The sequence below is a fragment of the Hippocampus bargibanti genome, linkage group LG19 (genome assembly GCF_051943395.1).
Source record: "Hippocampus bargibanti isolate YZ-2025 linkage group LG19, ASM5194339v1, whole genome shotgun sequence".
Classification (NCBI taxonomy): Eukaryota; Metazoa; Chordata; class Actinopteri; order Syngnathiformes; family Syngnathidae; genus Hippocampus; species Hippocampus bargibanti.
The window spans coordinates 144029-171655 of record NC_142752.1 but is presented as its reverse complement, the minus strand read 5'-3'; the positions used below and the strand labels follow the sequence as shown (position 1 = coordinate 171655).

Below are 27627 nucleotides of genomic sequence, written 5' to 3'. Positions count from 1 at the left end.
GCACTCTCGAGCTTTTATTTCGGAAGCCCTAAACGTCCGGTTCGAGGCGGAAGTGGACGCTTTTACTTTGACGCGTCAACAAAGCGGCCCCGCGCGGGTGCCTCGGCGCTTCCGGGTTGGTTCGGAGCGAACGGCGGCCGCTTCCAAACGGCCCTCGAACTTTTGGTTTCTTTGGAATCGGGACGAAGCGGAGCCGAAACGTCGCCGGCGCGGTTATTTTCCCGCTTCGGTTCGGCGGTTTGTCACATCGACCGCCTTTCTCGGGGGGGGGGGGCATCATGCCTCCTTTTCACAAGGCGGACGACAGAGGAAGCGAGACGAGGCAAGACTTTTGCTTTGACGACGTTTGGCCCAAAGTGGCGTCTGAGCGCTTTGTCTTTGTTCGGCGCGCTAGACCAAAGTTGGACCGGACGTTCGTGCGGAGGTTCTGCGGCATCCAGAAGGTTCTGTTCCCGTCTTGGAGCAGCCAGAGCGTCCTCGTGTTCGCCACGCTCCTCGGCGTCACTTTAGCTGGTACGTTTTACATTTTGCATTTTGAAAGCCCGGCTCGCGTGACGTCGACGCAAACAAAATAAGAGCTTCCGATTGCAAGAAGGCGGTCGTATTTTTACAAGAAAAATGGGGGAAATGCCTCTTTTTTCATTTAAAAAGAAACACAATATTTCCCCCTTGCAATTTCTCCGTTAATTTGTCCACACGTCTTTGCGGAGACATCGCAACGTTGACATCACGTCCAAATATTGACCATCCAATTCTTACTTGCAAAAAGCAAAAATGGCGATGGCGCAAGTTTGACGGCATGTGACCTTTGGCCCTCCCCTGACTTTGATGAACTTTTGATTTAACGAGTTGCTCGCTCGGGCTCAGTCACTCACGCGTGATTGCCTTTTGTGGTGCCCCCCCCTCGCAAACCAGAGCAGCTGATCATTTACCAAGTGGGCGTCCTTCCCAGTCGCTTCTACAACGTGCTGGCCGACAAGGATGGCGAGCGCTTCAAGAGCCTGCTGCTCACCGCCATGTTGCTCATCGTCCTCAACTCCACCGTAAGAAGCCCACACACACACACACACACACACACATACCTGGCGCTTTTTCTTTTATTTGCGTGGGGGGTTAATTCAATGTGAATGTCACAATGCCAGTGTGCATCCTTTATCCCCGAGGGTGGGCGTGCTTTTTTTTGTCCCCCCCCCAGCTGAAAAGCCTGGAGCAGTACATTGAGAACCTGATGTACGTCAAGTGGCGCAAGACGCTCACGGAGAGCCTGCACGCGTCCTACTTTCAGGGGCGGGTCTACTACACGCTCAATGTGCTGCGCGAGGACATGGACAACCCGTGAGCGTCCGTCCTCTCGTCCCCTTGTCTCGCTTTGACCCGGCCGGCTCGCTGACGCCGGTGTCCCTCCCTCCCCCCCTCCCCCCAAGGGACCAGCGCATCAGTCAGGACGCCGAGCGGCTCTGCAAGCAGATGAGCGCCATGGCCGCTCGGCTGGTGGCGTCGCCCTTCACCTTGGCCTATTACGCCGCCCGCTGCTACTTGAGGTATCGGCGTCGGGCCGGCGTCGGGCGCGGCGGCCCCTTTTCTGAGCCCCGTTGCGCTTTCAGCACCGGCTGGATGGGCCCGGTCAGCATCTTGGCCTACTTTGCGGTGGGCACGCTGGCCAATAAAGTCCTGATGGGCCCCATCGTGGCCACCTTGTTTGAGCAGGAGAAACTGGAGGGCGACTTCAGGTACCTTGCCGCCATTTGCAAGTCGCGCTCTTGAAAAAGCAGGCGACGGGCGCCTCAGACGATTAGTTCAAACGCGCCTCATCCAAAGATTCGCAAAGGGGCGCCTCGGGGTCGCCAATGTGGCACTAACGTCCGTCCGATGGGGTGGCCTCCTCTTCGTCCTCCTCTTCCTCCTCCTTCTCCTTCAGATTCAAGCACATGCAGATCCGAGTCAACGCCGAGTCGGCAGCTTTTTTCAGGCGAGCTCCCGCACGCACGCACGCACCTGCCTGCCGCCGCGGCGCCGTCAAGCCTACGCGTGTGACGCGCTGCCTTTGCAGGGCCGGCAAGGTGGAGCGCGCCAGGACCGACAGACGGCTGCAGACTCTGCTGCGGACGCAGCAGAGCCTGATCAACAAAGAGCTGTGGCTTTACAGTAAGAGGGCACGCGTACATATGCGCCGGCTGGCGAGCTGCCTCGCTAGCTGGCTAACTGGCTAGCTAGCTAGCTGGCTCCGGTGCGTGCGGTGGCGGTGAAGAGCTCCCGTTCGTCCCCCTTCCTAGTTGGGGTCAACACCTTTGACTACCTGGGTGGCTTCCTCAGCTACGTGGTCATCGCCATCCCCATTTTCGGCGGGCTGTACGACGGTCTGACGCCCGGCGAGCTCAGCGCGCTCATCAGCAGGGTACGCGCCGTCTCTTTTGAAGGACTTAAGAAGTTCGAATGGGGGGGGGGCATCTTGCGGAGGCAGCGGCGCCCTTTTGGCTTCTTCTTGCGCGAGACCTTGTGGCGTCCTCCCCGCAGAACGCCTTTGTGTGCATCTACCTGATCAACGGCTTCACGCAGCTCATCGACTTGTCCTCCACGCTGTCCGACGTGGCGGGCTACACCCACAGGTAGCCCCGCCCGCTGCTTAACCCCCACCCCCCGGCTGAATTTGCCCGCGGCTCGGCTCAGGATCGGAGAGCTGAGGGAGGCCATGGAGGACATCCTACGGCAGCAGTGCGACTACGACCCGGCCTCGGGGCAAAGCTACAACTTTGACAGGCGGGTGGAATCGCCCGGCCGGGCTTAGCCGCCGCCTTTGCGGGTTTGCTTGTTTCAAAGAGGGTTTGCGTGGCGGCGCAGTGACTTTGGCGCGCACGGGGGCCCCCTGGACACGGCCTTTGTGCTGGAGCGCCTGTCCTACAAGTCCCCCGACTCGGACCGGCGGCTGGTGGAGGACCTGAGCCTGACGGTGGGCGAGGGCACGCACCTGCTGGTGGTGGGCAACACCGGCACGGGCAAGACGTCGCTCCTGAGGGTCCTCAACAGACTGTGGGAGGCCGACGGCGGTGAGAGAGGACCGCCGCGAGGTTTCTGTGTGATTTGGAAAGGCCCGAAAAACCGTCGGGCACCTTTTCTGCGTCGCTCGTCAGGTTTTGTCCGCATGAGCACATGCTTCGGGCCCAGGGGGACCCTCTTCCTGCCCCAAAAACCCTACCTGACGGACGGCACGCTGCGCGAACAGGTTTTTGAAAGCCTCGCCCACCGCCGTCGACGGCGGAATGACCAATGTGCTCTCCTCGCAGGTCATCTTCCCACTCAAGGACATTTACCCGGAATCGGGTAAGCGGTTACGCCCTCGCCGCCCGTCAATCACCTGAGCCCGGTGACCTCACTTTTGTTTTTTGCTCACCCCCCTCAGGCTCCGTCGACGACGACAGAATCCTGAAGTTCCTGGAGCTGGCGGGGGTGGTGAGTTTTGCAATGCGCCCCCACCCGGCGGGCGGGCGGGCGGAAAGATGATGGCCAATTGCAACGTTTCCCTTGCAGTCGAGTCTGGTGAAGCGCGCCGGCGGCCTGGACCGCGTCGTGGACTGGAACTGGTCAGGCTGGTCTTTGTCGCTCACCTTGCAATCTTGTCGCTTTGGACGAGCGCTGACGCCGGCGCTCTCGACTTTGTCCTCGACGACCCCGCCGGGCAGGTATGACGTCCTGTCGCCGGGGGAGATGCAGCGCCTGTGCTTCGCCCGCCTCTTCTACCTGCAGCCCAAATACGCAGGTACGCGAGCGGCCGCCGCCGGTTCGTCAGCGGCCGGAACCTTGCGAGCAACCGCGGGCGCCGTGTGCGTGAATGGCAGTGTTGGACGAGGCCACCAGCGCCTTGACGGAGGAGGCCGAGGCGCAGCTGTACCGCACCTGCAAGCAACTGGGCATGACGCTGGTCAGTGTGGGACACCGCAGCAGCTTGGAAAAGGTCAGCCGCGTCTCCGGCTGACGTCCAGATTGAGCCGGCGAAAAGAAAACGCCAGCTGGCGCGACAGGAAGGCCAAATGGAGTGGGAATCCCGTTTTATTCATTGCGGTGGCGAAAAGGCCTGGGTGGGGGTGGGGGTGGGGGAACCCGTCCTGCCAGCCTGCCGTCCAACCCGTGCGCCCGTCCGTGTCTTGCAGCACCACGACGTCCGGCTCAGACTGTGCGGCGGCGGCCGTTGGGAGCTGAGCCGCATACGAGGCGGCGGGGCCGCTCTCCCCCAGGACGTCTTGTGACCCGGACCCCGACCCCGTTTGAAGACGTCGGGAGTTGCCCCCTACCCCCCCATGCCTGCAGCTGTTCAGCCTCATTAAAAGCAGATGAAAACATGACCCCCCCCCCCCAAAGGTTCCTTTTTTGCACGTTTACGACCCGGCGTCGAGCTCGCGGCGGCCTCGGATGAGCTCCTCCACGGCCGCCGGGTCATCCAGAGTGCTGAGGTCACCCAAGCCGCCCAAGTCGCCCTCCGCCACCTTCCGCAGAACCCGCCGCATGATCTTGCCCGAGCGTGTCTTGGGGAGGCGTTGGACAAACTGCAAGAAGCCACCAAAGCGCCGTTGAGAAGCTACGGGGAGCTCGCCGCCAACGCGAAGCTCGCCGCCGTCGCGGCCCACCTGGATGCGGTCGGGGCAGGCGTACTTGGCGATCCCGTCAGAGACGCTGCGGTGGATCTGCGAGACCAGGTCGTCTTCTCGGGCGTCCTGCTTGAGGACCACAAAGGCGTACACGCCTGCCGAGGGCGCGGCGCTCTTTAGAGAGCCGCGGTGGGGGAGGGGGGCTTGCGCGGCAGCTCACCTTGACCCTTCACGCCATGCGCGCAGCCCACGACCGCCGACTCTGCCACCGCGGGGCACCGGTTCTGGAACGCAAAGCGGAATGGTCCCGAGACGTGAGCGCCGCTGATTTTGGCCCGTGCCGGCGGTGAGGTCGCCTCGCTCACCACGGCGTCTTCGATCTCGGCCGTGCCGATCCGGTGTCCGCTGACGTTGATGACGTCGTCCAGGCGCCCCGTGATCTGGTAGTAGCCCTCCTTGGAGCGCCGGGCGCCGTCGCCGGTGAAGAAGTAGCCTGCGGGCGGGGACGCGCCGTCAAAACGAGAGCTCCGCGACCGGCGCGGGCGCCCTACCGGGGTACGGCTTGAAGTAGGTGTCGACAAATCGCCGGTGGTCATTGCGGATGGTGCGGGCCATGCCGGGCCAGGGCCGGGCCAGGCACAGCGCCCCCGAGGCCTCATCGGATGTCACCGCGCGGCCCTGGAAGCGGACGGGAGCGCCGCCGTTCACCGCCGGGGGTAAACGGGGCTCCCGTTGGCGCGAGGTCTCCGGCCCCCACCTCGCCGTCCATGAGCTCTGGCCGAATGCCAAAGAAAGGCCTCATGGCCATCCCGGGGACGATTTCCGCGTTGGGCTGCGACGGCGTCGGGGCGATGCAGACGCCGCCCGTCTCTGGGGAGGCCGCGACAACGGATCGGTCGCGAGTTCCGATCCGATCGGCCTCCCGTGCCAGTTACCTGTTTGCCACCAGGTGTCCACCACGGGACAGCGGCCCTCCCCCACCACGCCGTGGTACCACTCCCACGCCTCCGTGTTGATGGGCTCGCCCACTGCGCAGAGAAAATTGGCCGTCGGTGAAGAAAATAATTTTGCCAGCAGGCAGTTGGGCCGCCGCTCGGCTCTTCTCGGCAACCGCGGGTCGTACCGGACCCCAGCGTCCTGAGACTGGAGCGGTCGTACTTGCGCACCCACTGGTCGCCGTACTTGAGCAGCAGGCGGATGGCCGTGGGGGCGCCGTAAAACTGGTTGATTTTCAGACGCTCCACCATCTCCCAGTACCTCCCTGCCGACAACAGGGGGCACTTTTGCTGACGTCTCTTTGGGTTTGGGCCGGGATGCGGGCGTCGGCTTCCCTACCGGGGTCCGGATAAACGGGCGTGCTCTCAAAGAGGACGCTGGTGGCCCCGTTGGCCAGGGGACCGTACACGACGTAACTGTGTCCTGTGATCCAACCGATGTCCGCCACGCAGCCAAAGACATCTCCGTCGCGGTAGTCAAAGACGTACTGTGGCGGGAGCCGCGCAACACAACGCACGGTAAGAGGTCGGCGAGGGCGCGTCACCGGGTTTGGCATCGCGCTCTGCATTCATGTCCCACTGACAGGAGACGCTGCCGGACAACGACCGGCGAGGAGGCGGTCCGTGGAAAGGGGGCCGGCGTTTTGACGGAACATCGATCGGGCGCCGCCGGGTGAGCGAAACGACAAGTTACCTTGTGCGTGAGCGCGGCGTACAGCAGGTAGCCGGCCTGCGTGTGGACCAGGCCTTTGGGCTTCCCGGTACTGCCCGAGGTGTAGAGCAGGAACAGGACGTCCTCGCTGTCCATGGGGGCCGGCTCGCAGACCGCGTCCTCCGACATCATCTCCTGCGAGGGACCGAGCGCCGAGTGGGCCGGAGTCGCGGGTTGGCTCGGGGGTCCTCTCACCTCCTCCATGGCGACGTCCTTGGGCGTGGCCGCCGCGGGCGCGTCCGTCCTGCTGGCCACAAACACCTGGCGCACCGTGGGACAGCCGCGCACCGCCGCGTCCACGGTGTCCTTCAGGCGGGTCACCTTGCCGCCCCTCACGCTCTCGTTGACGGTGATCACCGTACTGGACCGGGCTGAAAGGGGGACAGAGCCCGGCCACGGGGGATTAGCCCGATGCTAGCGGCGCTCTGGTCCGGCGCGCAGTCGCTACGTTAGCATACGCGACTTTGCTGCCGTTGCAATGGACTGCGAGCGAGGCCGTCCTCGGGGCCATTTTGAGTGTTTTCTCTCCTGGTCGGCAGGCGCAAGGTGCGTGCGGAAGGACGCCGCCGCGGCATTTCGCACGGAAAGTTTGAAAGTGCGGCGAGGGAAACCCTGACCCCAATCGACCTCTGGACCCGGCAGAGGTGCGCTCGCCGATGGCCGCGCCCTCATCCCTCTTGTTTGCTACACACGCTCCCAAGGAGACGCTTGACATCGACACTTTGGCTTTTGACGGGAATTCAGCACGACTTGAAGGAAACCATATTTTTTTTGACCTTTTAATAGAGTCGTTCGGATTGACCTTTATCTCTTCTCCCACGCGGGTGCAAAGTTTCTGTACTTTTGCATTGAAGACACAGAAATTCCCCGGCTGTGGCCGCAATAAAAACAAATTGTTATCTCTTATCTCCGCTATGAAGCTTTGGTTCCATGCGGGAGGGGGCGCGTACGACATCGGCATTGCTTGAAAACTCAAGGATCCCTTTTTTTTCGCAGGCGCGCAGGCGTGAGCAGTGCACCTTCTTCACCTTGATGTCAAGCCATGACTGTTTGGGTGTCCCCAATGACAAACGACTCCACGACCCGGCGACGGGGAGGGTTTACACCCGCATCTACTTGCCGCCTCTTATTGGCAGCGAGTCCAAAAGCCAAAGCGTCCGGCGAGGTGTCGAGGGGACCGGCGTCAAAGCGGCGAGCGGCGCCCGACTCGGCGAGGACCTCCGTCAGCCAACGCGCGCGGCGCCGCGAGTCTCCCGTCCGAATACGCGGGTAAAATTGCTCCGAAAGAGGACGCCCCCTCACCGTCTCGGATCCGCTCGGCCAGGGCCTCGGCGCTGAAGCCCGCAAAGACCACGTTGTGGGCGGCGCCGATGCGGGCGCAGGCCAGCATGGACGCCACGGCCAGCGGGCACGGCGGCATGTAGATGGTGACGCAGTCGCCCTTCTTGACGCCGCGCCGCCTCAACAGGTTCCCGGCGCGGCAGGTGGTCTCCAGGAGCTCCCTGTCGGCAACCGCAGGGTCGTCCCTGGCGGCCCCCCCGCTAATGCGGCGCACTTGACAACTGACCTGTAGGTCACCTGGACTTGGGTTCCGGGTTCGTCCCTTTCCCAGATGAGGGCCACCTTCTCCGGGCTGCTGCGCACGTGGCGATCCAGGCAATTGACTGCGGTCATATTGAAAGGACGGGGGGGGGGGGGGGGGGGGGGGGGGGTCAGAATGGTCCCGGTCAGACAGGTGCCAGACGTTGGCCATGCAACACTGATCTGAAGCGGCAGCGCTTACATAACTGGAGGGGCCAGTTCCAGGAAACAAGAAAAAAGCGTGCTGAGTTAACATCCTGTGGAACGTTGCCCCCCCCCAAAAAAAAAGAAAAAAACTGCCCTTTTTCAATGTTTTGCTCGACAGCCTTGTCGAATGGGTTTTAAAACAGCCACCAGGACAGTGTATTTGCTCTGGCGCACGCATACGCGCCTCCAACCCGGGCGCAAGGCTTACCGGAGACGTTGAGGCGTCCTCCTTGAAACCAGCTGACGTGGCCCCGCTCCAGGTCGCAGTCGAGGACCCTGCCGAACGGGCGGATCCAGTCCAGGCGCCGGCGCGCCGCCGCCGCCCAGAAGGTCTCGTTGCTGGCCACGGAGAACTCGTGGAGCCCCGCCGGGTCCCGCAGGTCCCGGAAGTCCGCGGCCTCGGGCAGGGGGGCCCAGGCCGCGCGGCTCCGCCACCTCCGGCCGAGGGCGGCGGCGGCGACATCGACGCACCGGCGGGAGAGCCACATCGCTGGGCTGGTGGACGGACGACGCGGCGGAATGCGAGCTCGGTGGGAATGTGACACCCGAGGCCGAGGAAGCGCGAGTGGGGGGGGCCGGACTGGGAACGGAGGCGGAACCACAACGCCCCTCGTCCGCCCTCATCGGCAGCAGCCGGAACGCAACCGACCCCTCCCCCTCGCTTACCCGCCACACACAGAAAAAGAAAAAGCTGCGAGCCAAGTTGACATCTTGGAGATTTTCGTTCTTTTAAGGTCACTGATAGCCCCCCGCTCCCCCCTCATTTCCCCCAAGTTTTGCCCATCGGGTCCAAAGAATTGCAGTTGCCACAGCAATCTTCTGTCGGCTTAGCTCGGGTGCCTAAAATGAAAGACGGCGTGAGAATGTTTTATTTATTTATTTTTATTGAAACTTTTGGCATCACGTTTGAAATGTTTTGAGTCCTAAAGTTGCTCGTCGTCGTCGCTCGTCGTCGTCGTCCCTTTGGAGGCCTGACCTTTAGTTGAGCAGCCACGGTTCCTCCTCGGCGCCTGAGGTTGCCTCTTCCTCTTCCGGTCCGGCGTCCTCCTGCTCCTCCCTCGGGGGTTCAGCGGCCGCGTGGTCCCGCCCTGCCGCTTCGGGGGTCTCGCTTTCCCCCCCACTCGTCGCCACCTGAGCTCGGGGCTCCTTTTGCAAAGCCCACGCGCAGCTGCCGCGCTCCCCCCATCCGTCCCGCCGGGCCGTCAAGGCCTCGTCCTCGTCCCGCGGCGGTTTAACGTTTGCTTCCTCCCTCAACAGCGACGGCGGGACGGCCTCGTCGCGGCGGTCTTGGACAAGGGTCTCCTTCCGCGGGCCCGAGGAGGCGGCGTTCTCATCCCGCTGCGCTTCCGACCCCCCGTCCTCCCCAGGAGCATCCTCGTCCCCGTCGAGGTCGGCGTGGGCCGCTGCGGAGGACCGGTGATCCGGCGGGGCAGAGGTGGGCTCGCCTTCGTGGGGTGGGACCTCAGTCTCGGCCTTTGTCTCGTCCCAGAGGTCCGATGCGGAAACGGCGGGCTCCCCCAGATGTTTGAGGGTTCTCCGAGGAACGTCGGCGGCTCCGTCTGGCGGCGTCGCTACCTCACCGGCTTGGGCCCCGGCACCGATGTGGTGCTCCCGGGGCTCAGGGTCAGTCTCCTCCAGAGAGGCTGACGCAAACAGGGCGGCGGTCTCATCCGGACCAGGTTCCGCGGCTGTCTGGTCTTCTTGAGGTGCGACGGCGGCCTCGTGGTCCTGCAACACGGCGGCGGGCTTTTCCTCTTCTCGGCCAAAAGCCCCTTGAGCTTCCTCGGGCTCGGCGAGCGTCCGGCTCCGCCGTGCGTGGGCGCCGGGCTCATCCTCCCCCGACGTGCCGCTCTGGCGTCCCTCGCGGTCCGTTTGCAGGCGCAAATGACGGTCCTCTGGGCCGGGTCCCAAATCAAAGGTGACCTTCTTCACCGGGCCCGCTGGCGCGTTTCTTTCGTGCTCTCCGGGCGCCGTGGTTTTGTCGGCGCCGTGTGGCGTCGCGCTTGGGGGGCCACCCGCGGGAGGCGTACCCTCGGCCCAACCCATTGGTCGGCGGGGCGGCGGACCGACGGCGTCCGTCTCGCCGTCCCGAGGCCGGCAAGGCGAACGGCTCGATGGCCACGGGGGTCCCCACGACTCTCGCTCTTGACCCCTCAAGTCGGTCCATGCGTGTTCCTCAAGCGCGGGGGCATCCGGGGGTCGCTCCTCGGACTTCTCGGACGAGTCGCTGGCTTCGTCCCGCCATGCTTCGTGGCCCCCATGTCTTAATTCCTCCACCCCAGTTTTCACCGTGGCGTCCTCCGGGCGAGCCGCGGAGGTCCCATCCGACACTTGGGAAACGGGTGTCTCCGTTTGTCCATTTGTCTCAGCCGCCCCGGGGGCCGTTCCCCACCCCTCAGCCTGGTGCCCAAGATCGCTTTGCACTTCCGGAGGAGCCGCGATTGACTGAGGAACAGGCCTCGTCGGCTCCTCGGCCAAGGAGGCCATCCCGTCTTGCGCGGTGCCGCCGGTGGTCTCGCCGTGGTCCCCCTCCTCCTCTTGCAGCGTCAATGTTGTCTCCGCTCCCTGTTGAGGTTCCATTTTGGGTTTCTCATCCGCGGTGGGTCCTTCTGTGTCCTGCCCGCGGATGTCCAGGTGGACCGCCGTCGGCTCCTCCGGTGGCGGAGCCTCAAGCTCCATTTTGGTGGCGCCGATCTCCCGGAGTCCGGCGGCTGCGGGTCCGGACTCCGGGTGCATCTCTGTTTCCTGAGGTGCCACGTTGGTCTCAACGTTTGTGCCCTTCTTCCCAGATGGTGAAGTTGCCCGACTCCCCCAAACTGCCGCGCTCACCTTGTCCTCAGGATGGCCACGGCGCCGAACGGACGCCGCAAGACGGTTGTCTTCCTCCCCGGTTGCGGCGCCGGTTTCTTTGGCCCCCTCCATCTCCACCTCGTCCAGCCGGTGCGCCTCAGGTGACACGGCGTCCTCTTCCTGGGAAGGAGCCACGCCGACGGCCGAGTCCAGACAGAGTGTTTCTTGGAGCTGGTCTTCTGGGCGCTCGGCAGCCGCATGCTGGGCTCCTTCCACTTGCATTGAAGCTCCTTCCGGGGACGCTTCAATGCTTTCCTCCTCCGAAGGTTTGGCAGCTTCGTTCTCCACGTCAGGGTGGCCCCGCCCCAAGGCGGCCGTCTCGTGCTCTTGGGGCGCCGCCCGCAGAGCTCCGTCTTTGTCGCCGGTCGCATCCCCCTGAGGCGCCATCTCGCAAGGGACCGAGGCGCTCTTCTCCGCCTCCTCGGGCGTCGCCTGCGCCAGTTGTTGGGTCGCGGCCCGCTCCAGAGGCGCCTCGCTGGTGTCTTGGAGCGCGGCGATTCTGGCCTGTTGCAGCAGTCTCATCTTTCCCAGATGAAGCCACGCCCTCAGCATTAGCTGCTTCATGTTGAGGGAGCTCAGCCCGGCGCTCGCCAGGTCTTCCTGGGATCCCATCAGCCTGGCGTCCCTGAGCATACGACCTCGATCGGACGGCGAGGCGGCTTCCGGCGCTGGCGGGGCTGCCTCGTCTGCGGCTTCGTTGGGCAGGTTGTCCCTCCCGCCCGCCTCCGGGTTTGGATCCTCTTCTTGGGGCGTCATCTCATCCCCCTCGGGTGAGCCAACGGTCTCATCTTGGACGTTGAAGCCGCTGGTCTCCGGGTCCCTGCGCGTGGGAGCGCTTTGCTCCTCCGGGGGCGCGGCGCCCGTCCCATCTGCGGCGTCTCGTTGCCGGGGTGATGGAGCGCCTCCCCCGTCCTGAGGTGCATCGGGGGTCTGGGCCCTTGTCTCGGGCTCGCGAGGGACGGGGGCCCCTTCCCGTCGGGCGGCGTCTACAGGGGGCCTCTGATTCTTCTCGGGGTCCCGAGGCTCCTGCGGTGCGGCGGCGCGGCAGTCCGTCCCCCGAGTCGCGCCATCGTGAGCGGCGAGCGCGGGCTGGTCTTCTCGGAGAGATTCAGGCGAGTCGTTTGATCGGTCGCCGACTTCCTTTTGCGCGTCGCTCGCTTCCTGGAGCCGCCTCGCCGCGTCTTGGGGGCGCTCCGGCGGTACGGCGGCCGTCCCTCCGGCCTGAGCCCGGAGCAGCGCCGCTATGGTCTCGTCCACGAGAGATGTTGCGGCCGTATCGAGATCTTGCCCTCGGGTCTCCTGAGGCGCGCTGGCGTCGGTCAGCTTTGCGGCGGGCTTCCGGCGAGGCGGGTTTCCGCCACGCTCGCCACCCTTGCGGTGTCCCGCGTGGGTTTTGGCCTGCTGGAGCGACGCGGTGAGGCCGCCCACCTTTTGGACGGCGGCCGCCTGGCCGGCTTCCGCTTCCGGCTCCTCCTTTTCATCGCGCTTGGGGGTGGGCGCTCGCTCGGATCTCTGGTAGGGCGTGCGCTGTTTCTGAATGTTTCTCCGTTTCCTCAGCTTTTGTTTGCTCGGCATTTTGGGGAGTGGGCGAGAGGCCGCTCCCTCCTGTCGGCTGGCGTCTGGTCGATGCGGCGTCCGTCTTCTGCGCACCATGCACCCCAAATGGCCAACGTGCTGTCATTCTTTGCAAAGGCCTCAATGGTGTTTGTCATCAGAGACATCAGAGCGCCTTCCTCTTGTGTGTGCTGATGACGTCACGCCGAGTGCTCGTCGAGTGCTCGTGACTCGCGCGGCGGCGCGGCTCCGTTTGCTTCATAAAGGCCGCTTGTTGCGCGCAGTGCTGTCTTTTCCCATGGTCGAGAGGGTGCGCGAAGGCAACGGCGGGGCGGAAGTGGGGGAAAAAAATGAGGCCGCCGCAACAACCACAACAAAATCGGTTTATTTCACATGATTGTAGTTCAAATGATTTTGCGAACTTATCTTTTACAGAAACACCCCCCCCACACACACACACACACTCCCCAAAAGCGCGAATTGTGCAATTTCCATTCGTGGACGCGGAAGGACTCTGGGATTCTCAGCGGATTCTGCCTCGCGTCCGGAGCCGAGTCAGCACTTCCTCGACCTGCAAGACGAGAGACGAGGCGCCGCGCGTTGGGGGCTCGAGAGCGAGCGAGCGAGCCTGCGAACGGACCGCGGCCCGTCCCGGCCCGTCCCGGCGCTCACTCACCGAGATGAACCAGTGGCCCAGCCTGCCGTATCTCCACTGCTTCCATTCGTCCATCCGGCTGGCCGGCGCCAGGACGTGCAGGTGCAGGTGAGGCACGGAGCAGAACGGAGGCACGTGGAAGCCCAACCTCGAGTCGGCCGCCCGCAACTCGCGTCAGCATTTTGACTCCGTCGCCAGATGGCGAGCAACTTAATTGCAATTGCGCCTTACCTGATGTCCGTCGGGTCGCCGCCGACATGACTTTTCTCCAGCGCGGACTTTCCCATCTCGGCCATTCGCGTCACTAGCGAGGAAGCGCGTGAAATGGCGCTCACGAAAAATACAAACCGAGACGCCGAATCGTTTCCGGGGACTGGCCGAGGCGGCTCGACGCACTGACCCGTGGGAATGTGTTGCGCGCGCAGAGCTTCGCAGTCGTCGATGTGCGTCCTGGGGACGACCAGGTAATGATGGTCGGCGGCCGGATTGACGTCCCGGAAGCACACCAGCTCCTCATCCTTCAAGACAACACAATCGAGTGAAGCGAGCGCCGGCCAAGTCTCCAAGAGAGGACCGCGTCGCACGGCGCCGGGTCCGGTCCCGCCTTCGGCGCCTTACGCTCTGGAGGATTTCGGCGTCCATTCGGCCCTGGACTATCGCGCAAAAGGCACATTCGTCGTCGTCGCGGCCGGCCATCGGCGTCGCCTTCTGAACGGGAAGTGCATTTCACGAGCTTGAAAATGGCAAAACAACAACAATGCACTTCCTGGTTGTGACGTCAACCGCTGTCGGCTTTGCTCACCGACGCCGGGAGACGACGAGTCGTTTTCTCGGCCCCTTTCAAATGTCCGCTTCTTGCTCTCGCCCCGTGGCGCCCGTGTTTTCTTTACTGAACGAGTTTCCGTTTTGAAATATTGACATTTGTAAATGAAGACGCACTTTTCCCTCATCTTTATTGAACAAGTGAAATCTCAAGTCACACAAAAAAACCAACACGTGATGAAGACACGTCTTGCATACAGAGAGAAAGAAACTAGCCCGCCAAAATTCCAAATCAAGAGCGTTAAACTGGTGCGTGAACCGCTTTTGTCCTCCGGGAACTTTCCTTTTTCGATTTGGAATTGGGATTTGTTTTGACCGTCCCGGAATACGGTGCAATTTCTCCTCCGCGACACTAGAGGGAAGTGGCGCTCTCGTTGGCAGGAGTGTGAGGAATTTTGTCTACACTAAGCATGCGCGCTTTGCACCTAGCGGTACGAGAACGACGAGCAAATCCACAATGCCGCGGAATCATATTTCACGTGGACGAGAAAGCAGGCGGAGAGACGGAGATATCGAAACCATCGAACGTCTGACGAAATATTACGAAGCGCATGTAGCGCTTGGCTTTCCTGTGTCTATTGACATCAAAATATTTGCTCTGATTATTTCTTTCTATTTTTATTTGGCAGATCGTTTTTTTTAAATTATGTGTTCCGGAGTTAATTTGGTGATCAATTTGAATGCGTTATTGTTGCTTTAATGTCACTGTTGGCGACGAATTGCTTGATATTTCTTGACGTCTCTCAATACGATTGGCTAGAAGACACCAGGTGATGCCCGCGGCTTGCGGTCGGTTCGTTATTGCGGAAGAAGCGAGAGACGAAGAAACGGAAGCGGAAGAAGAATTAATAAAAAAGAAAAGAAGCAAGATGGCGGCGACAACGGCCATGATGCGGCATTTCGATCCAAATTTTTCGTCACAAAGCCAACGAGGACCGGACTGGACCGACAAAGAAGTCAGCACCGGGGTCAGTAACTCTCACGGCGGTCCAACGAATCCAAAACGCCGTTTTGTTCTCGTGCAGGAGCAGAGTTTGATTGTTGCAAATGTTGCGAGCTAGCACGACGGCGCAAAGAGCTAAACTCCTTTCAATCCGCCTTTTCAAATCCAAATCAAATGGGTTATTGTCGATTCTTTTCCCAGCTTCAAAAGCCACCTATTTAAAATGGCATTTTCTGTGTAGCTCTATCTCTTGTTTCTATTTATCATTGTACGATTTGTCGATGAGAAGGTTTCTTCAGCCGTCATCTGTACAAATGATTTGTACAGATGACGGCTGAAGAAACCTCATCGATGGACCACTCCTGTACGACTGAGAGCTTACACAGACGTATTGTATGATTTGCTATTATATTTATTTATCATTGTATTTTATTGATTATTGTATCTCTGCTTGTCTGGCTGTAAAATGTGTTATTATTATTATTATTGTCTTGTTTGTTGTTATTGTCAACAACAAATGTGGACTAATCATTTGAACAATGTGTTTTTGTTGACACGTTTCAAGAGGTCCTTTTTCCAAACAAGTGACTTGTTTGCAAACTTGTGTTGCTCTTGGTACTCTGACGCTTTTGCGGTTCAAAGTTTATTTGCTATTCTCTTGCGGTGGCAGACCACCATCATGGCGTTGGAATATGACGGCGGGGTCGTGATCGGCGCCGATTCCCGTACCACCACCGGGTGACTATCTTGTTGCGTATTTCGCCGGCCGCGCGCCGTCCAAAACCGCCAAGCGAGTCACGCGTGTTGTCTTCCAGGGCGTACATCGCCAACAGAGTGACGGACAAGCTGACGCCCATCCACGATCGCATCTTCTGCTGCAGGTCAGTCAAAGTCGCCACCCGACGACCCCCCCCCCCTCCTTCTAGCCTTCGCTCACAAGTTCTTTCTGGCCTTGCAGATCCGGCTCGGCCGCCGACACGCAGGCCATCGCTGACGTGGTCGCTTACCAGCTGGGTTTCCACAGGTGGCAAATGCCTGCGCCGAGTCCACCCTTTAGATCATCGAGTCAATTTTGTGTGCGTGTGTGTGTGTGTGTGTGGTCCCGCCCCCAGCATCGAGCTGGACGAGCCTCCGTTGGTGGAGACGGCCGCCAATCTGTTCCGAGCCAGCTGCTACCGCTACAGGGAGGAACTGAGCGCCGGCATCCTGGTGGCCGGCTGGGACCGCAGGAAGGGCGGACAGGTGAGGTGGCGGCCCGCCCCGTCAATCCCCGTTTGTGGCCAACCGCCACCTTTGTGGGCACGTCAGGTGTACTGCGTCCCGATCGGCGGGATGTTGGTGAGGCAGCCCGTGTCGGTGGGGGGCAGCGGGAGCTCCTACATTTACGGCTTTATGGACTCCAACTACAAGGTGGGACTGAACAAAGAGCAATGCTTGGAGCTGACCGCTGCAGGTAAAAAAAAACAAAAACAAAGCAAGAACCGGGAAGGGGCGGCGGCGCGCTAACGGCCTTTTTCCCCGCCGTCAGCCTTGGCGCTGGCCATGGAGCGAGACGGCTCAAGCGGCGGCGTCATCCGTCTGGCCACCATCTCCGAGGAGGGCGTGGACCGACGCGTCATCCTGGGGAACCAGCTGCCCAAGTTCTCCACGCACTGAACGCGCGTGAAACTTGCTCAATAAAAGGTGGAACGTGCGCTCACGCTCGCGTTCGCTTTGCGTCCTTCAGTCCAAAACGCTCAAAGTCCGCATACAAAATCTTGTTCGAGTGGCGGGCCCTTTTTGCTTCGCCTGCGTGCGCTCAGTCGGAGATGTCTTTCTTTGTGCCTCAATGCCTTGTTGAAGCCAAGAACAAAACACACACGACATATACTGGATTATAAAGAGAGAGAGTGTGGAGAGACTTTTTTCTTTTTAATGTTGGGCGGAATTTGTGACGTTGCTTTTTTTACGATCGGGATGAGATGATGATGATGAAAAGCTGACAGGCCGGGGAAGAAAAGCCAATCACATTGTTAAAAAAAGAAGATGGCTGCTGACCGGACCGGCTGGCTGGCTGACTGATGGAATTGGGCGGGGCGGGGCGGGCCGAGCCGCGGGTGCCCCGCCAGTCACCTGAGTGACGTCGGCTGAGTGGGCGGGGCCGACGTCCGCGTGTGCATTTTTCCCTTCCCCGCCCGTCCCTGCTCCTCCCCGTTTGCAGGTGGCAAAAGAAAGCGAGGAAGAGCAGCGCCCGCCCGCCCGCCTCGGTCGTCCCGGTTCCAGAGTCAAGCGCGACCAGCGCGTCATGTCGCCCCGGCTTCCCTTCCGACGCTTCGTGCTGCTGCTTTTGCTGGCGTCGGCGCCCGGCGGCGCCCGCGCGGCCGACTCGACGTGCGCGGAGAGCTTCCACTCCGGCCGGGAAGACTTCGCGGTAGACTTGGAAGACGCCGTCAAGGAGGGCGCGGTTCTGGTGGCCGTCGTGCGCGCGTCCTCCGTGGGCGAGTGTCGGGCCGCCTGCTGCGCCCTGCGCCGGTGCAACTTGGCGCAGGCCGACGCCGACCTGACCTGCGCGCTCTTCGACTGCGCGCCCAGAAACCGGCTGGCCTGTCGCTTCGTCCGCCGGCCCGGATACCGAATCGTCATCCGGGACGAGGAGTACCGGAAGTACCTGCGAGGCCCGCGGGACGCAGGTGAGCTAGAACGAGGCCCGACGCAGAAACAAAAGAGCGGAAGTCGCGCGTGCTTTGTCCTCCGTCGGTGTCGAAATGCGGAAACGCGAGCAGTCTGCGAACGAACGAACGAACGAACGCCCCGAATCGTTTGATGGTCATTTTTTTGCTACTGCGAATCTCCAAGCTGGACTGGAACCACGCCCCAAAGTCACCGCGTGTGCGCCGCGATCGGGTTTGGGGGGGGGGGGGCTGCTATCCAACCAGGAGACGGAGAGCCAAAACAAGGGTCACGCAAACCCAAACGGCGCTTCCGCAGATGAGCCGGCGGCGCCCATCGCCATCGCGGGGGAGGACGCGGTGGTGCGGCCCGGCGCCGCCGTCACGCTGGACGGCGTCCGGAGTTTGGCGCTCGGAGACGCCCGCGTCGTCCGCTACGACTGGAGCCTGCGGAGCGGCCCGGCCGACGTCGTCCTGGAGGTGAGGCGGCGCGCCGGGGTCGTGGGGGGCGTTTGGGCCCTCGGAGCCTTCAACAACAATTGTTCACCGCGGCAGAAGACGACGCTGGCCGAGCAGGTGCGAGCGTCCAACCTGGTGGCTGGACGCTACAGCTTCCGCCTCACCGTCACCGACTCCGGCCAGCGCTCGCACCACGCCGACGTGCAAGTGCTCGTCCTGAGCGCCGAGATGAGCGCCCGTGAGTAGCCGTCGGGTCCCTCTTTCGCCGAATCTCTTTGGAACGGCCCCCGCATCCGTCGTGAGAGAGCAAACCGTGTGCGTTGGAGGTTACTGCTTGGCCGAGGCCAAAGTGGGACCGTGCCGCGCCGCTTTTCCTCGCTGGCGCTACGACGCCGCGGAGGGGCGCTGTCGGCCCTTCGTCTTCGGAGGATGCAAAGGGAACCTCAACAACTTTTTGTCCCGCGACCACTGCGACGAGGCCTGCGGCGGAGTCACAGGTGAGAGCCGCCGCGCGGGCGCTAACGCCCGCCCGCTAACGCCCGCTCACGCCAAGGGGTTGTGCTTGCTCCTCGGCAGCGACGTCTTCAGAAGTGCAGCGCATGGCTCTGCCTGCTGGCGGTCAGTCACGCAATGCTCCCCCCGTCTCCGCGGCCCCCCGACAACGTGTTCAGTGTGCCCCCGCCTGCGTGTTCAGAAGTGTGCGGCTCCGCCTGCGTTCCCGGCCAGCTGAGTTGCGGCCACCTCTGCTGCCTGGACGCCACCTTGGAGTGCGACGGGGTCACCCAATGCGGCGACGGCGCCGACGAGAAGCATTGCGGCCAACGTAACGCTCACGCACGCACGCACGCACGCGCGCGCGCACGTTTAACCTTCGTTGCGATCCGGGTGCTCTTGTTCCTCTTTCTCTGGTTGTTCAGTCAATGAGACGTTCACGCGGCTTCTGGAGATTGACGTCAACCAAAGAAAAGGTGAGGACCCCCGCGACCCCAACCGACACGTTTTTGTGGCGCTAACAAGCCACCCCCGCCCGCCCCAGCACGCTGCACGGAGCCGCCCCAAACGGGTCCGTGCCGCGCCAGCCTCACGCGCTGGTACTACAACCCGCTCAGCGCGCGCTGCCGGCGCTTCACCTACGGCGGTTGCCACGGAAACGACAACAACTTTGCCCAGGAGACCCAGTGCCGCGCCTCCTGCCGCGGCGTGACCGGTACAAACGAGCCCGCCGGCCCGCCGCTACGCGCAGCGACGCTAACGACGCCCGCTCCCGTTGCAGAGCGCGACGTGTACGCCAGAGGGACATTTGAACGCTTCGAGCGCCAGGAAGAGGAAGAAAGCAGCTCGGGTGAGTCGGAAGCCGACGGGGGCGGCGCGGAAGGCGACGGGGGCTGACCGGGCCGCCCGGGCAGGTTCGGTGGCGCTGGCGGTGATCCTGTCGGTGGCCATCTTGGCCTCGCTGGGGGTCCTGGCCTACTGCTTGGTGAAGAAGCGCAAGGAGCGCTCGGACGAGGGCGCCGCCCGTCGTCCGGCGGCGGAGCGCGACGCGCTGGTCGACGACGGCACCGCCGAACCTCTGGAGCTGCCGCGGCTGCAGCTGGCCCGCGCCGACGCCATTTGACACCCCGATGGAAGCTCAGTGCCCGCCAATTTCCTTCCGAGTGGAAACGCCGGCGATGGCCGCAGATGCTCTTGCTCACCACCAGCGCTTTTCCACAAAGGCGCTCTGCTTCATAGAATTCAGCAAGGCGGCGCTTCCTGTCGCATCGCGTCACGCGGATGTCCAAACTAAGCCAAACTAATAAAAGGGCGGCCTAACACCTCAGCGACACCTTCAATAAATCAACTTCCAAGTTGAGATGCGGTCTGGTGGTTTATTCAGCCATCGCAATACACCCTATATAGTGTGTGTGATTTATATATACGTATATATATATAATCCATTTCATTTCTAAGCACCTTTCAAAACTCACTTTACAGTCACAGGATCAGTTTTTCTGTGGGTGAGCAGCGGCAGCCACACGCGCCAGCGTTCACTCAACCTGGGATGTAACTCAAATAGACAGGAAGCTAGCTGGATGGAATCTGACATTGGTGTCTGAGAATTTTGAAAGGCGCTGATAAATGAAATGTCTTATTATTATTGGCCCAAAAGAAAAGAGGAACCCGCAATGGTTCCCGGACGCGAGGGCTCCCTCTAGCGGTAGTTGTCAAAATAACTACCGTACGACCGGTAATTCAGCCGAATGAGCGGCCGCCATCTTGGTGAGGTCAAAGCCAGACGAGTGTTGCCGCGAATGTCTTGTTCTTCGGTGGCGGTGAAGTCTGTTCCTCTCGTTGCGAGCTTGCGCCGCCCTCTAACGACAACGGCGTGTAAAAGCCCCGCTTGTGGAGCTCAATGATTTTTCAAGTGTGCGCATGCGCAAATTTAGGGGCTGTGCCGCTCAGGTCCTTCGACGTGAACAAATCGAAGCTGGACAATTCGGCGTGGCTTCACCGACTTGAGCTTCTTCTGTGACCTCCTCCAAGGTGAGAGACACTTCAACCCACTTTTCGTCTCCAAAGCGAGTTAATATAATAAGACGCATATCTAAAGAACTGGGTCACGCGCCAAAAGTAATTGTCGTTGTCGACGAAGTTTGCTGTCAGTCAACGCGGAAGTCAGGAAGTGTTGAGCCGGTGTCGTTTTGGTTCCTTTCGTCAGAAGTTCAAGTTGCGAAAGTTTCCACAAGGTCTGGCCCCCGCGCACTACGAGAGGAAGAACAACGAGAGACGCGTTTTTCGACCATGTCTGGCGGTGAAAATGTCCCAATGGAGCTTTCCCTTGACAGATGACGTCGGCAACGTGGCTACGTCGTTCGGCTCGAGTGAGAAGGTTGGTGTTCCGTGAGCAGGTCAGACCTCCGCGGGAACGGAGACGGGGCTGCCGTGACCACGGCGACCGCATCCGGCCCCGCGGCCTCAAAGTTCCCGACCGCTCGGGCGCCTCCTCAACGCGCGTCGCTCAAAATGGTTTCCGGTGACGGGCTGCCACTTGCGCGTCGCTGTTGAAGTCGGTTGTTGACTTTGACGGTTGCCTTGAAAGGGGCGCCGCGTGACGTTGGGCGCGCCCTGGATGGTTTTGTTTTGTGGCAACACTTTTCGTGGCGCCCAAATGGAGGTTGCGCCGGCCGTCGTCGGCGTGGTCGCGTTTGCTCAAGTGGGGGGGAGGGAGGGAGTGGCCAAGCTTTTGAGATAATCCGCAACGGATGCCTGTGGGGGCGCGGCCAAAGAAACGTTCCCGCTGAAGGCCAATTGGAGGCCAAGGAGCTCCTCTCACACGCCTTTGTGTCCCTCTTGCAGTGTCCGCATGGCGACCCGCCCATGGTTTCTCCTCCCTGCGCTCACCCCGACTTGCATCCACGCTGAAGGTGAGTTGGAAATGGTGCGCGCGAGACCAGAGGAGCTTTGCGAGTGATTGGTCGCCGTCCAGGTGGCAGCACGGGTCAACTCAAAGCGGATTAACCTGGAAGGGCAGGTGGCGTCTGGAGACGTGCGCCGTCCAATCGGATCAGGATCAGGCTGCCGCTCGGTCTTCCTCTGCTTCCGCGAGGTGAGAAACGCCTCAAATGTCGGTCGCCGTCCGTCTCATTTTGGTCGCTGCCCGTCTGCCTTTCGCTCTGGGACTGGACGCGTGGGTGGCACTCGTCGCGTCCACACTTGCGCTTTGGACTTTTCAAAGTGCAAACAACTGGGGGCGTTTTGGCCTCCGCTTGGCTGCGCTTGCGCTTGCGCCCGCCGTGCCGCGCCGAGCCGACGCTTGCCCGGCAATCGCTCGGCACGGATCCGTCCTTCATCGGCGCGGCAACCCTCCGACGCTTGAGGTCCGCGCTCGCCTGCCAACGCGCTCACAAAGGCCGTCAGAGTCCGGGAAAGCGCCGGGCCGTTCGCTCACGTGGGAAAAGCGGAGCGTTCCCGCGGCGACCCGCCGCTCACGACGTTGTCCTGTCCGTCATCTTGGCGCAGAGTCCCACGGGGGCGCCAGAGAGCCTCCTCCCTCGCCGCCCGCCTCGACGATCCATGTGAGAGCCAGGGACGGAGCCGGCGGACACCGCGCCGCCCCGCCGCCGTCATGGCGCTGACGTACCTGGACCGCGTGGTCTCTGAGATCATCGAGACGGAGAGGATGTACGTGAGGGATTTGCGGATGATCGTGGAGGTGAGTGGGGGTGGGGGCGGAGGGCTGACGCTGAAAAGGCGTTTCCCGCGGTGCCACCGTGTCCCGTTTGGCTAGGACTACCTGGCGCGCATTATCGAGCAGGCGGAGCTGAGCATCCGCCCGGAGCAGGTCTGCTTCCTCTTCGGGAACATCGAGGACATTTACGAGTTCAACAGGTGAGCGGCCCACCTGGCGTTGGGCGTCCTGCGCCGTCTCAATGCCTTTGTCCTGGCGCCGGGGCAGCGAGCTGCTTCGGGACCTGGACCTGTGCCAGCGGGACGCCGTGGCGGTGGCCAGGTGCTTCGTGATCAAGGTGAGGAGCGCCGTCGCCCTTTCCCGCCCCCCGCCGAGGCCATTGACCCGCAAATGTGCTTCCAGAGCGCCTACTTTGACATCTACAGCCAGTACTGCACCAACTACCCCAAGTAAGGCGCCCTTCGGCGGCCGTCGGCGGCCGGGTCCGACCTCTGACCGCCGCGCCGCTTGCAGCTCGGTGGCGGCCTTGACGGACTGCATGCAGGACCAAAGTCTGGCCGTCTTCTTCCGCGAGCGCCAGACGGCTTTGAAGCGGCCGCTGCCTCTGGGGACCTACCTGCTCAAGCCAGTCCAGAGGATCCTCAAGTACCACTTGCTCCTTCAGGTGAGGTCACGCGCCGAGGTCTCGCTCGCAAGGGGGGGAGGAGACTTGAGACTTTGTGTGTGTGTGTGTGTGTGTGTGTGTGTGTGTGGGCTCGGGGGTAGGAAATCGCCAAGCACTTTGACCCCGAGGAGGAAGGCTACGAGGTGGTGGAGGAGGCCATCGTCACCATGACGGGGGTGGCCTGGTACATCAACGACATGAAGCGCAAACACGAGCACGCCGTCAGACTGCAGGTTTGCCTCTTCACCACAGCAAATTTGGCTTTGGCGCGGCGCGGCGCCGGGAAGGAAGGCCCCGGAAGGGGGGCCCCGGAAGGGAGGCCCCGGGAGGAAGGATCCGGAAGGAAGATCCCGGTCCTCCCCTCCGGCCCGCCGTTCCCTTTGAAGCGCCGCAGAGTCTTTGCACCCAGCGCCTCGCTTGCCGACGCCCGCACGCAAGCGGCCGGCGTAACGCTGGCCCCCCGCAGGAGATGCAGTCGCTGCTGCTGAGCTGGAAAGGTCCGGACCTGACCACGTACGGCGAGCTGGTCCTGGAGGGAACCTTCAAGGTCCGCCGGGCCAAAACCCAGCGGACGCTCTTCCTGCTGCAGCGCCTGCTGCTCATCACCAAGCGGCGTGGCGAGCGCTACGTCTACAAGTCGCACATCTCGGTGAGAGCCGGGTCCCGGCCGGCCCGTCCAGTCCGTCCCGTCCGTCCCGTCCGTCCCATCCGTCCCGTCCGTCCCATCCGTCCCTGCGCTTTTTGTGCCAGTGCTCGGCGTTGATGCTGATCGAGAGCACCAAGGACACTTTGAGCTTCGCCGTGACGCACTACAAACAACCCAAGCAGCCGCACACCGTGCAGGTCGGGCTCCCCGCCGCCCAACGGGCGACACGAGCGAGGGGGTGACACGTGACCGCCCCACGCCTCATTTCCTAGGCCAAGTCTGTAGAAGAGAAGAAGATGTGGGCCCAGCAGATCAAGCGCGTCATTCTGGAAAACCACCACGACATCATCCCGCAGAAGGTCGGCGCCGCCTCGGGCTCCGCGTCCCGCAATTTGCGGGGCGTCGACCGACTCGTCTCCTCCCCCGTTGCCCGTTGCAGGTCAAAGACACGCTGTTGAGTTCCGGATGTGAGTCGGGGCGGGAACGGGTCCTCGGTGTGGAAGGATGGCGCGTGGAGCTGACCTGCCACCTGTGACCCCCTCCCCCCAAAAAACCCCCTGTAGATCCTCACAGGCCTCGCCGGCGACCTGACAGGCTGATGACAGTTGCATCCTCTTTGGCCGATAAGTGTCCGCGCCCGGAAGGTAAAAGCCGCACGGGTGACCCTGAGAAATTGTCGGCGCCAGCCGGACTCCATGCGGGTGTTTGTGTTTCAGATGTGGACGAAGGCGTCCAGCTCAAGTGCCAAGGTAAACCCTTTCCTTCCTTCCTTCCTTCCTTCCTTCCTTCCTTCCTTCCTTCCTTCCTTCCTTCCTTCCTTCCTCTCCTTTCTCTCGTCAACGTTGCATCTTCTCGTTTGCAGAACGAGTGGGCGTGGTCTCCAAGGTAACGAGCACGGGAATTGGACCAATGGGAATAGTTGACGAGACGCGAGTCATCAGGCGCTTGCTACGACGGCAGAATGAAAGTGACCAAACCCGCCAGACAGCAAAGCGACGCAACCCTTTTTTTGGGGGGGCGGGGCAGTCTTGAACCCTCCAATGAAGTAGCGTGTGAATTGTTGAAGGAGACAGAGAGATGCGGCGCTTCCCTCATTGATCCCACGGACGAACGGGGCACCGTTGAAGAGGAGGAGGCGGCAGGACCCGTCGGAGCCCGCCGGCAGGTCAGTTGGACCCCCCCTTGGGAGGCGGGACCGGGGGGCACTTTTAGCGCGGTCCCAATGACTGTGGCCAATCCCGAGAACGCGGCGCCACCTGGGTAAGCGCGCCGAGGGGCGTCGAGCCGCGTCCGTTTCAGCCAAGGAAGGCCCAACCCGGCTCGCCCGCCTCCACGGTTGCCGGCGGGGTTTCCTCGGGGATCTGTTCCCCGACCCACTTGGCCTCTTGACCCCGTCCCGTCTTTGCAGATGTCCGCCGAAGCGTCAGCGTTGGCCCGCCCGTCGTCGGAGGACCCCGACGCCACCCGACGCCCCGCGCCCGCAGAGGACCCGCCGTCCGGCGGGCCCGGGTCGCCATCCAAACCCGGAAGCAGCGGCGAGTCCTCGGACGACGAGGACGGCGACGCAAATGGCAGCATCCTCCCTCGGTCCGTCCTGGACAAAGCGGGGGCCATCGCGCAGCACTTTGGCGGCGCCAAGAGAGGCGCAGCGGCTCCGGAGCGGGCACGCTCGCCGGAGGCTTCGCCGTCCCCCCGGGGCCGCGCCGACTTTGATGAGGAAAGGCGAGACTCCACCCTGTCGGGCCACGACCAAGTTCTCATCGGGAAGATCAAGACTTATTACGAGAAGGCGGAGAGCCGGGACGCCGCCTTTGGCCTCCGGCGCAGGGAGAGTCTGACCTTCATCCCGGCGGGCCTGGTGAAAACCTCGGTCGGCCGCCTGAACGGCGTGCCCGACCGGGCGCGCCCTCGCTCGCCGCCGCTCCGCTCCAAAGGCGGCGCCGCTCGGCCGCTCGCCGCTTCCAAAGGTTCCGGAGCGCCGAGGCAACAAGTTGCCGAGGACCGCCAGTTCCCGCCTTCCGACGAAATGCTCGCCGCGACGCGCCCTCCCGGCGTCGCTCAAGGGGAGCCCCGCACCTCTTCGGAGGAGACCCGGCCGGCCTCGCCCGTCGGACAAACTCCCGCCGCCGTCCGCAGAGATGGGCTTCCGCCGGACGACAAAGCGGACGCCAAGGTCCGCCATCTGGCTCGTCAGTACAGCCAGCGCATCAAAAGCGTCAACCCGACCGGCGCCGACCCCGCGGGCCGGACCGCCTTGGCCTGCTTGCTGGAGGAAAGCCCCCGCCGCGGTAAGAAATATGAAGGGGGGGGGGGGTGCTCGTGTTTTGGAGCATGACCGGCATGACTGAAGGCGTTCCTTCTAGGCCCCGGTCCGACTCCGGACCAGGTGGCGTCGCAGAGGCCCGACCCCGGCACGCTCTCTCCGGCTCGGATCGGCTCCCCCGGTCCCGACGGCCCTTGCTGCGGCGAAAGCTTCGACTGGCCCGACGTGCGAGCCCTGCGAAGCAAGTACTCGGATCGCGGCCCGAGTTCAGAGCGGGCGTCCGACCTGAGGTGGAGGCGGCGGTCCGTGAGCGAAGCCTCGCTCGGCCCCGCCTGCGCCACCTGGACCTCCGGCCGCCCCAGAGGCCGCAAGGGGCTCCACAGGGCTCATTCCTTGGACCCCTGGCTAAACCTGGCCACCGTGCGCGAAACTCTGGAGCGCCGGCGGGCCGAAGGCGACGGGGCCCGGACGCCGGCGGAGACGCCCTTCCGGCAGCAGCTCTCGGTCACGGAAAAGCCTCGGCAAGAACCGGAGCGCCACCGCGACGAGGACGACGACGACGAGGCGTACGTGGAGATCCGATCGCCGACGAGCAGGGAGAAGATCTCCATCTTGGCCGTCATCGACCGCTGCCGAGCCTACCAGGAGTCGGATGAGTACAAGCGTCGAAACCAAGCCGGCGAGTCTCACGACGGGCCCAAGACCCGGTCCTCGGCGGATCGCAGCCCCGCCCCCGACCGCTCGGAAACCTCGGCTGCCGGACGCCGCAACTTTGTGAAGAATCTCCGGGAAAAGTTCCAGAAGCTCAACTCCTGAGGGCCAGCGACTGCGATGGATGGACACGCAAGCCTCCCGCGGCGCTTTTGTCCTCGCCGGATGACAAAAGGACTCCATGTTGGAGCGAAGCGACCGCTTTGGCCCGACCGGTACGCAAGCCACCTGCCAGACACAAATTGGGCGCCGACCGATCGATCGGTGATGGAGTGAATTGCTTCCCCCCGGTGACAGCCAGCCAGCCAGCGACTACTTGAAGGCTCTCCGACTTGTTTTCTGGAGCAAATGACCGTTTTTAGACTGTTGACATTTGCCACATTCCAAGGTCGCAACCCCACCAGCTCAACACCATTTTGTTAGTTAGAAGAAGAAGAAATTTCAAATCGCTTTACAATGAAAAGAACAAGAAACACCGGAAGAATAAAACCACCAATCAAATGATCAATAATCAAAGACTAAACTGTGAATGCAATTGGCAACTTTTCAGGTGGGATTTCAAAGTGGCAAGAGAGTCGATATCAGAAGCAGAAAACCTTTATTTGTCCCACAATGGGGAAATTTGCAGATATTCTAAGCATAACAAACTAAAAATGTAGTCTAGTGTGCAAAACCGTTTCCTAAAAGAAACTGTACATAGTGCAAGTATGAAGAAGGGATATTGAGGGACCGTCCGTCGTAGCTTTTAGTTTAGCTAGCGTCCGTCTTTTGACCACCTCCTCCAGAGTGTCCGGCGAGCAGCCCAGGACAGAAGTGGCCCGCTTGACCGGGCCGCTTTTCCTGTCCAGGGTGGTCACGCTGCCTGACCAGCAGACAATTCCATAGTGGATGACTGAAGGCAGAGAAAGACCCCTGAACTCCAAAAGACCTCCGTTTCCTGACGAATATATGGAATATGACGGATGTTGGCTGGAAGTGACTTCTAGTTGTATTTTTGTATTTTATTTATGTTCACGGTACAGTGCTAAATATATGTTTGATGAATAAAACAAACACGTGCCTGGCCCAAAAAGTGTGTGTGTGACAGCCCCCGCCCACAATCGCCCTCCGCTCGTCTGTCAAAATAAAGGTCACGTGAGCGTTTTGTCAGCGTGTCGGAGCGAAGGAGG

At 61.9% G+C, this 27627-nt stretch overlaps 7 protein-coding genes across 18 annotated transcripts; 4 read left to right on the top strand and 3 right to left on the bottom strand.

Annotated features, from left to right (window-relative positions):
* Nucleotides 1–102: 102 nt before the first annotated feature.
* abcd4 (ATP binding cassette subfamily D member 4) lies at nucleotides 103–4337 on the top strand. Of its 4 annotated transcripts, XM_089021836.1 has the most exons (19): nucleotides 116–322; nucleotides 395–513; nucleotides 916–1043; nucleotides 1196–1335; nucleotides 1425–1541; nucleotides 1605–1730; nucleotides 1919–1969; nucleotides 2051–2145; nucleotides 2274–2395; nucleotides 2515–2606; nucleotides 2668–2757; nucleotides 2839–3044; nucleotides 3129–3220; nucleotides 3282–3318; nucleotides 3398–3447; nucleotides 3526–3578; nucleotides 3678–3754; nucleotides 3834–3949; nucleotides 4146–4337. In XM_089021836.1, exons 1-19 carry the CDS (start codon nucleotides 279–281, stop codon nucleotides 4239–4241), a joined length of 1851 nt encoding a protein of 616 aa, XP_088877962.1. In that variant the 5' UTR covers nucleotides 116–278; the 3' UTR covers nucleotides 4242–4337. The 4 variants fall into 4 exon arrangements, 3 of the variants coding, with proteins under 3 accessions (XP_088877961.1, XP_088877962.1, XP_088877963.1); XM_089021835.1 differs by having other exon boundaries at nucleotides 111–322; nucleotides 921–1043; nucleotides 1164–1335; nucleotides 1425–1730; XR_016118437.1 differs by lacking the exon at nucleotides 3678–3754 and having other exon boundaries at nucleotides 103–322; nucleotides 921–1043; nucleotides 1164–1335; ... (1 more) ...; nucleotides 3526–3677; nucleotides 3755–3949.
* On the bottom strand, nucleotides 4027–8575 carry acss1 (acyl-CoA synthetase short chain family member 1). The gene is made up of 14 exons (XM_089021833.1): nucleotides 8284–8575; nucleotides 7855–7951; nucleotides 7590–7789; nucleotides 6483–6658; nucleotides 6270–6422; nucleotides 5916–6063; nucleotides 5704–5841; nucleotides 5516–5608; nucleotides 5338–5450; nucleotides 5132–5258; nucleotides 4946–5073; nucleotides 4801–4864; nucleotides 4620–4735; nucleotides 4027–4538 (listed from the first exon to the last, which is right to left on the bottom strand). Exons 1-14 carry the CDS (start codon nucleotides 8561–8563, stop codon nucleotides 4371–4373), a joined length of 2001 nt encoding a protein of 666 aa, XP_088877959.1. The 5' UTR covers nucleotides 8564–8575; the 3' UTR covers nucleotides 4027–4370.
* Nucleotides 8576–8988: 413 nt separating this feature from the next.
* LOC148883361 (uncharacterized) lies at nucleotides 8989–12865 on the bottom strand. Its single transcript, XM_089021809.1, has one exon. It carries the CDS (start codon nucleotides 12576–12578, stop codon nucleotides 9054–9056), a length of 3525 nt encoding a protein of 1174 aa, XP_088877935.1. The 5' UTR covers nucleotides 12579–12865; the 3' UTR covers nucleotides 8989–9053.
* LOC148883360 (adenosine 5'-monophosphoramidase HINT3-like) lies at nucleotides 12849–14150 on the bottom strand. Of its 2 annotated transcripts, XM_089021848.1 has the most exons (5): nucleotides 13753–14143; nucleotides 13535–13652; nucleotides 13366–13438; nucleotides 13156–13282; nucleotides 12849–13050 (listed from the first exon to the last, which is right to left on the bottom strand). In XM_089021848.1, the coding sequence occupies exons 1-5, from the start codon at nucleotides 13828–13830 to the stop codon at nucleotides 13003–13005; spliced, it is 444 nt and encodes a 147-aa protein (XP_088877974.1). In that variant the 5' UTR covers nucleotides 13831–14143; the 3' UTR covers nucleotides 12849–13002. The 2 variants fall into 2 exon arrangements, with proteins under 2 accessions (XP_088877974.1, XP_088877973.1); XM_089021847.1 differs by having other exon boundaries at nucleotides 12849–13282; nucleotides 13753–14150.
* A 613-nt stretch (nucleotides 14151–14763) lies between these two features.
* psmb6 (proteasome 20S subunit beta 6) lies at nucleotides 14764–16592 on the top strand. Its single transcript, XM_089021846.1, has 7 exons — nucleotides 14764–14924; nucleotides 15570–15637; nucleotides 15715–15780; nucleotides 15858–15923; nucleotides 16012–16141; nucleotides 16208–16352; nucleotides 16428–16592. The coding sequence occupies exons 1-7, from the start codon at nucleotides 14826–14828 to the stop codon at nucleotides 16553–16555; spliced, it is 702 nt and encodes a 233-aa protein (XP_088877972.1). The 5' UTR covers nucleotides 14764–14825; the 3' UTR covers nucleotides 16556–16592.
* A 309-nt stretch (nucleotides 16593–16901) lies between these two features.
* LOC148883358 (kunitz-type protease inhibitor 1-like) lies at nucleotides 16902–19858 on the top strand. 2 transcript variants are annotated; one of them, XM_089021839.1, is made up of 10 exons: nucleotides 16902–17568; nucleotides 17867–18027; nucleotides 18106–18244; nucleotides 18333–18503; nucleotides 18583–18624; nucleotides 18701–18829; nucleotides 18924–18974; nucleotides 19043–19213; nucleotides 19280–19348; nucleotides 19413–19858. In XM_089021839.1, the coding sequence occupies exons 1-10, from the start codon at nucleotides 17184–17186 to the stop codon at nucleotides 19619–19621; spliced, it is 1527 nt and encodes a 508-aa protein (XP_088877965.1). In that variant the 5' UTR covers nucleotides 16902–17183; the 3' UTR covers nucleotides 19622–19858. The 2 variants fall into 2 exon arrangements, with proteins under 2 accessions (XP_088877965.1, XP_088877964.1); XM_089021838.1 differs by having other exon boundaries at nucleotides 17089–17568; nucleotides 18103–18244.
* A 503-nt stretch (nucleotides 19859–20361) lies between these two features.
* On the top strand, nucleotides 20362–27530 carry LOC148883357 (pleckstrin homology domain-containing family G member 3-like). 7 transcript variants are annotated; one of them, XM_089021831.1, is made up of 20 exons: nucleotides 20362–20529; nucleotides 20705–20875; nucleotides 21343–21410; nucleotides 21473–21592; nucleotides 22006–22198; nucleotides 22301–22374; nucleotides 22442–22511; nucleotides 22577–22623; nucleotides 22688–22838; nucleotides 22940–23071; nucleotides 23305–23487; nucleotides 23589–23681; nucleotides 23757–23843; nucleotides 23924–23951; nucleotides 24048–24128; nucleotides 24201–24233; nucleotides 24347–24451; nucleotides 24531–24649; nucleotides 24893–25772; nucleotides 25848–27530. In XM_089021831.1, exons 5-20 carry the CDS (start codon nucleotides 22112–22114, stop codon nucleotides 26561–26563), a joined length of 2886 nt encoding a protein of 961 aa, XP_088877957.1. In that variant the 5' UTR covers nucleotides 20362–20529; nucleotides 20705–20875; nucleotides 21343–21410; nucleotides 21473–21592; nucleotides 22006–22111; the 3' UTR covers nucleotides 26564–27530. The 7 variants fall into 7 exon arrangements, with proteins under 7 accessions (XP_088877957.1, XP_088877955.1, XP_088877954.1 ...); XM_089021827.1 differs by having other exon boundaries at nucleotides 20400–20529; nucleotides 21518–21592; nucleotides 22274–22374; XM_089021832.1 differs by having other exon boundaries at nucleotides 20400–20529; nucleotides 22274–22374; nucleotides 24347–24369; nucleotides 24551–24649.
* The last annotated feature ends 97 nt before the right edge of the window (nucleotides 27531–27627 follow it).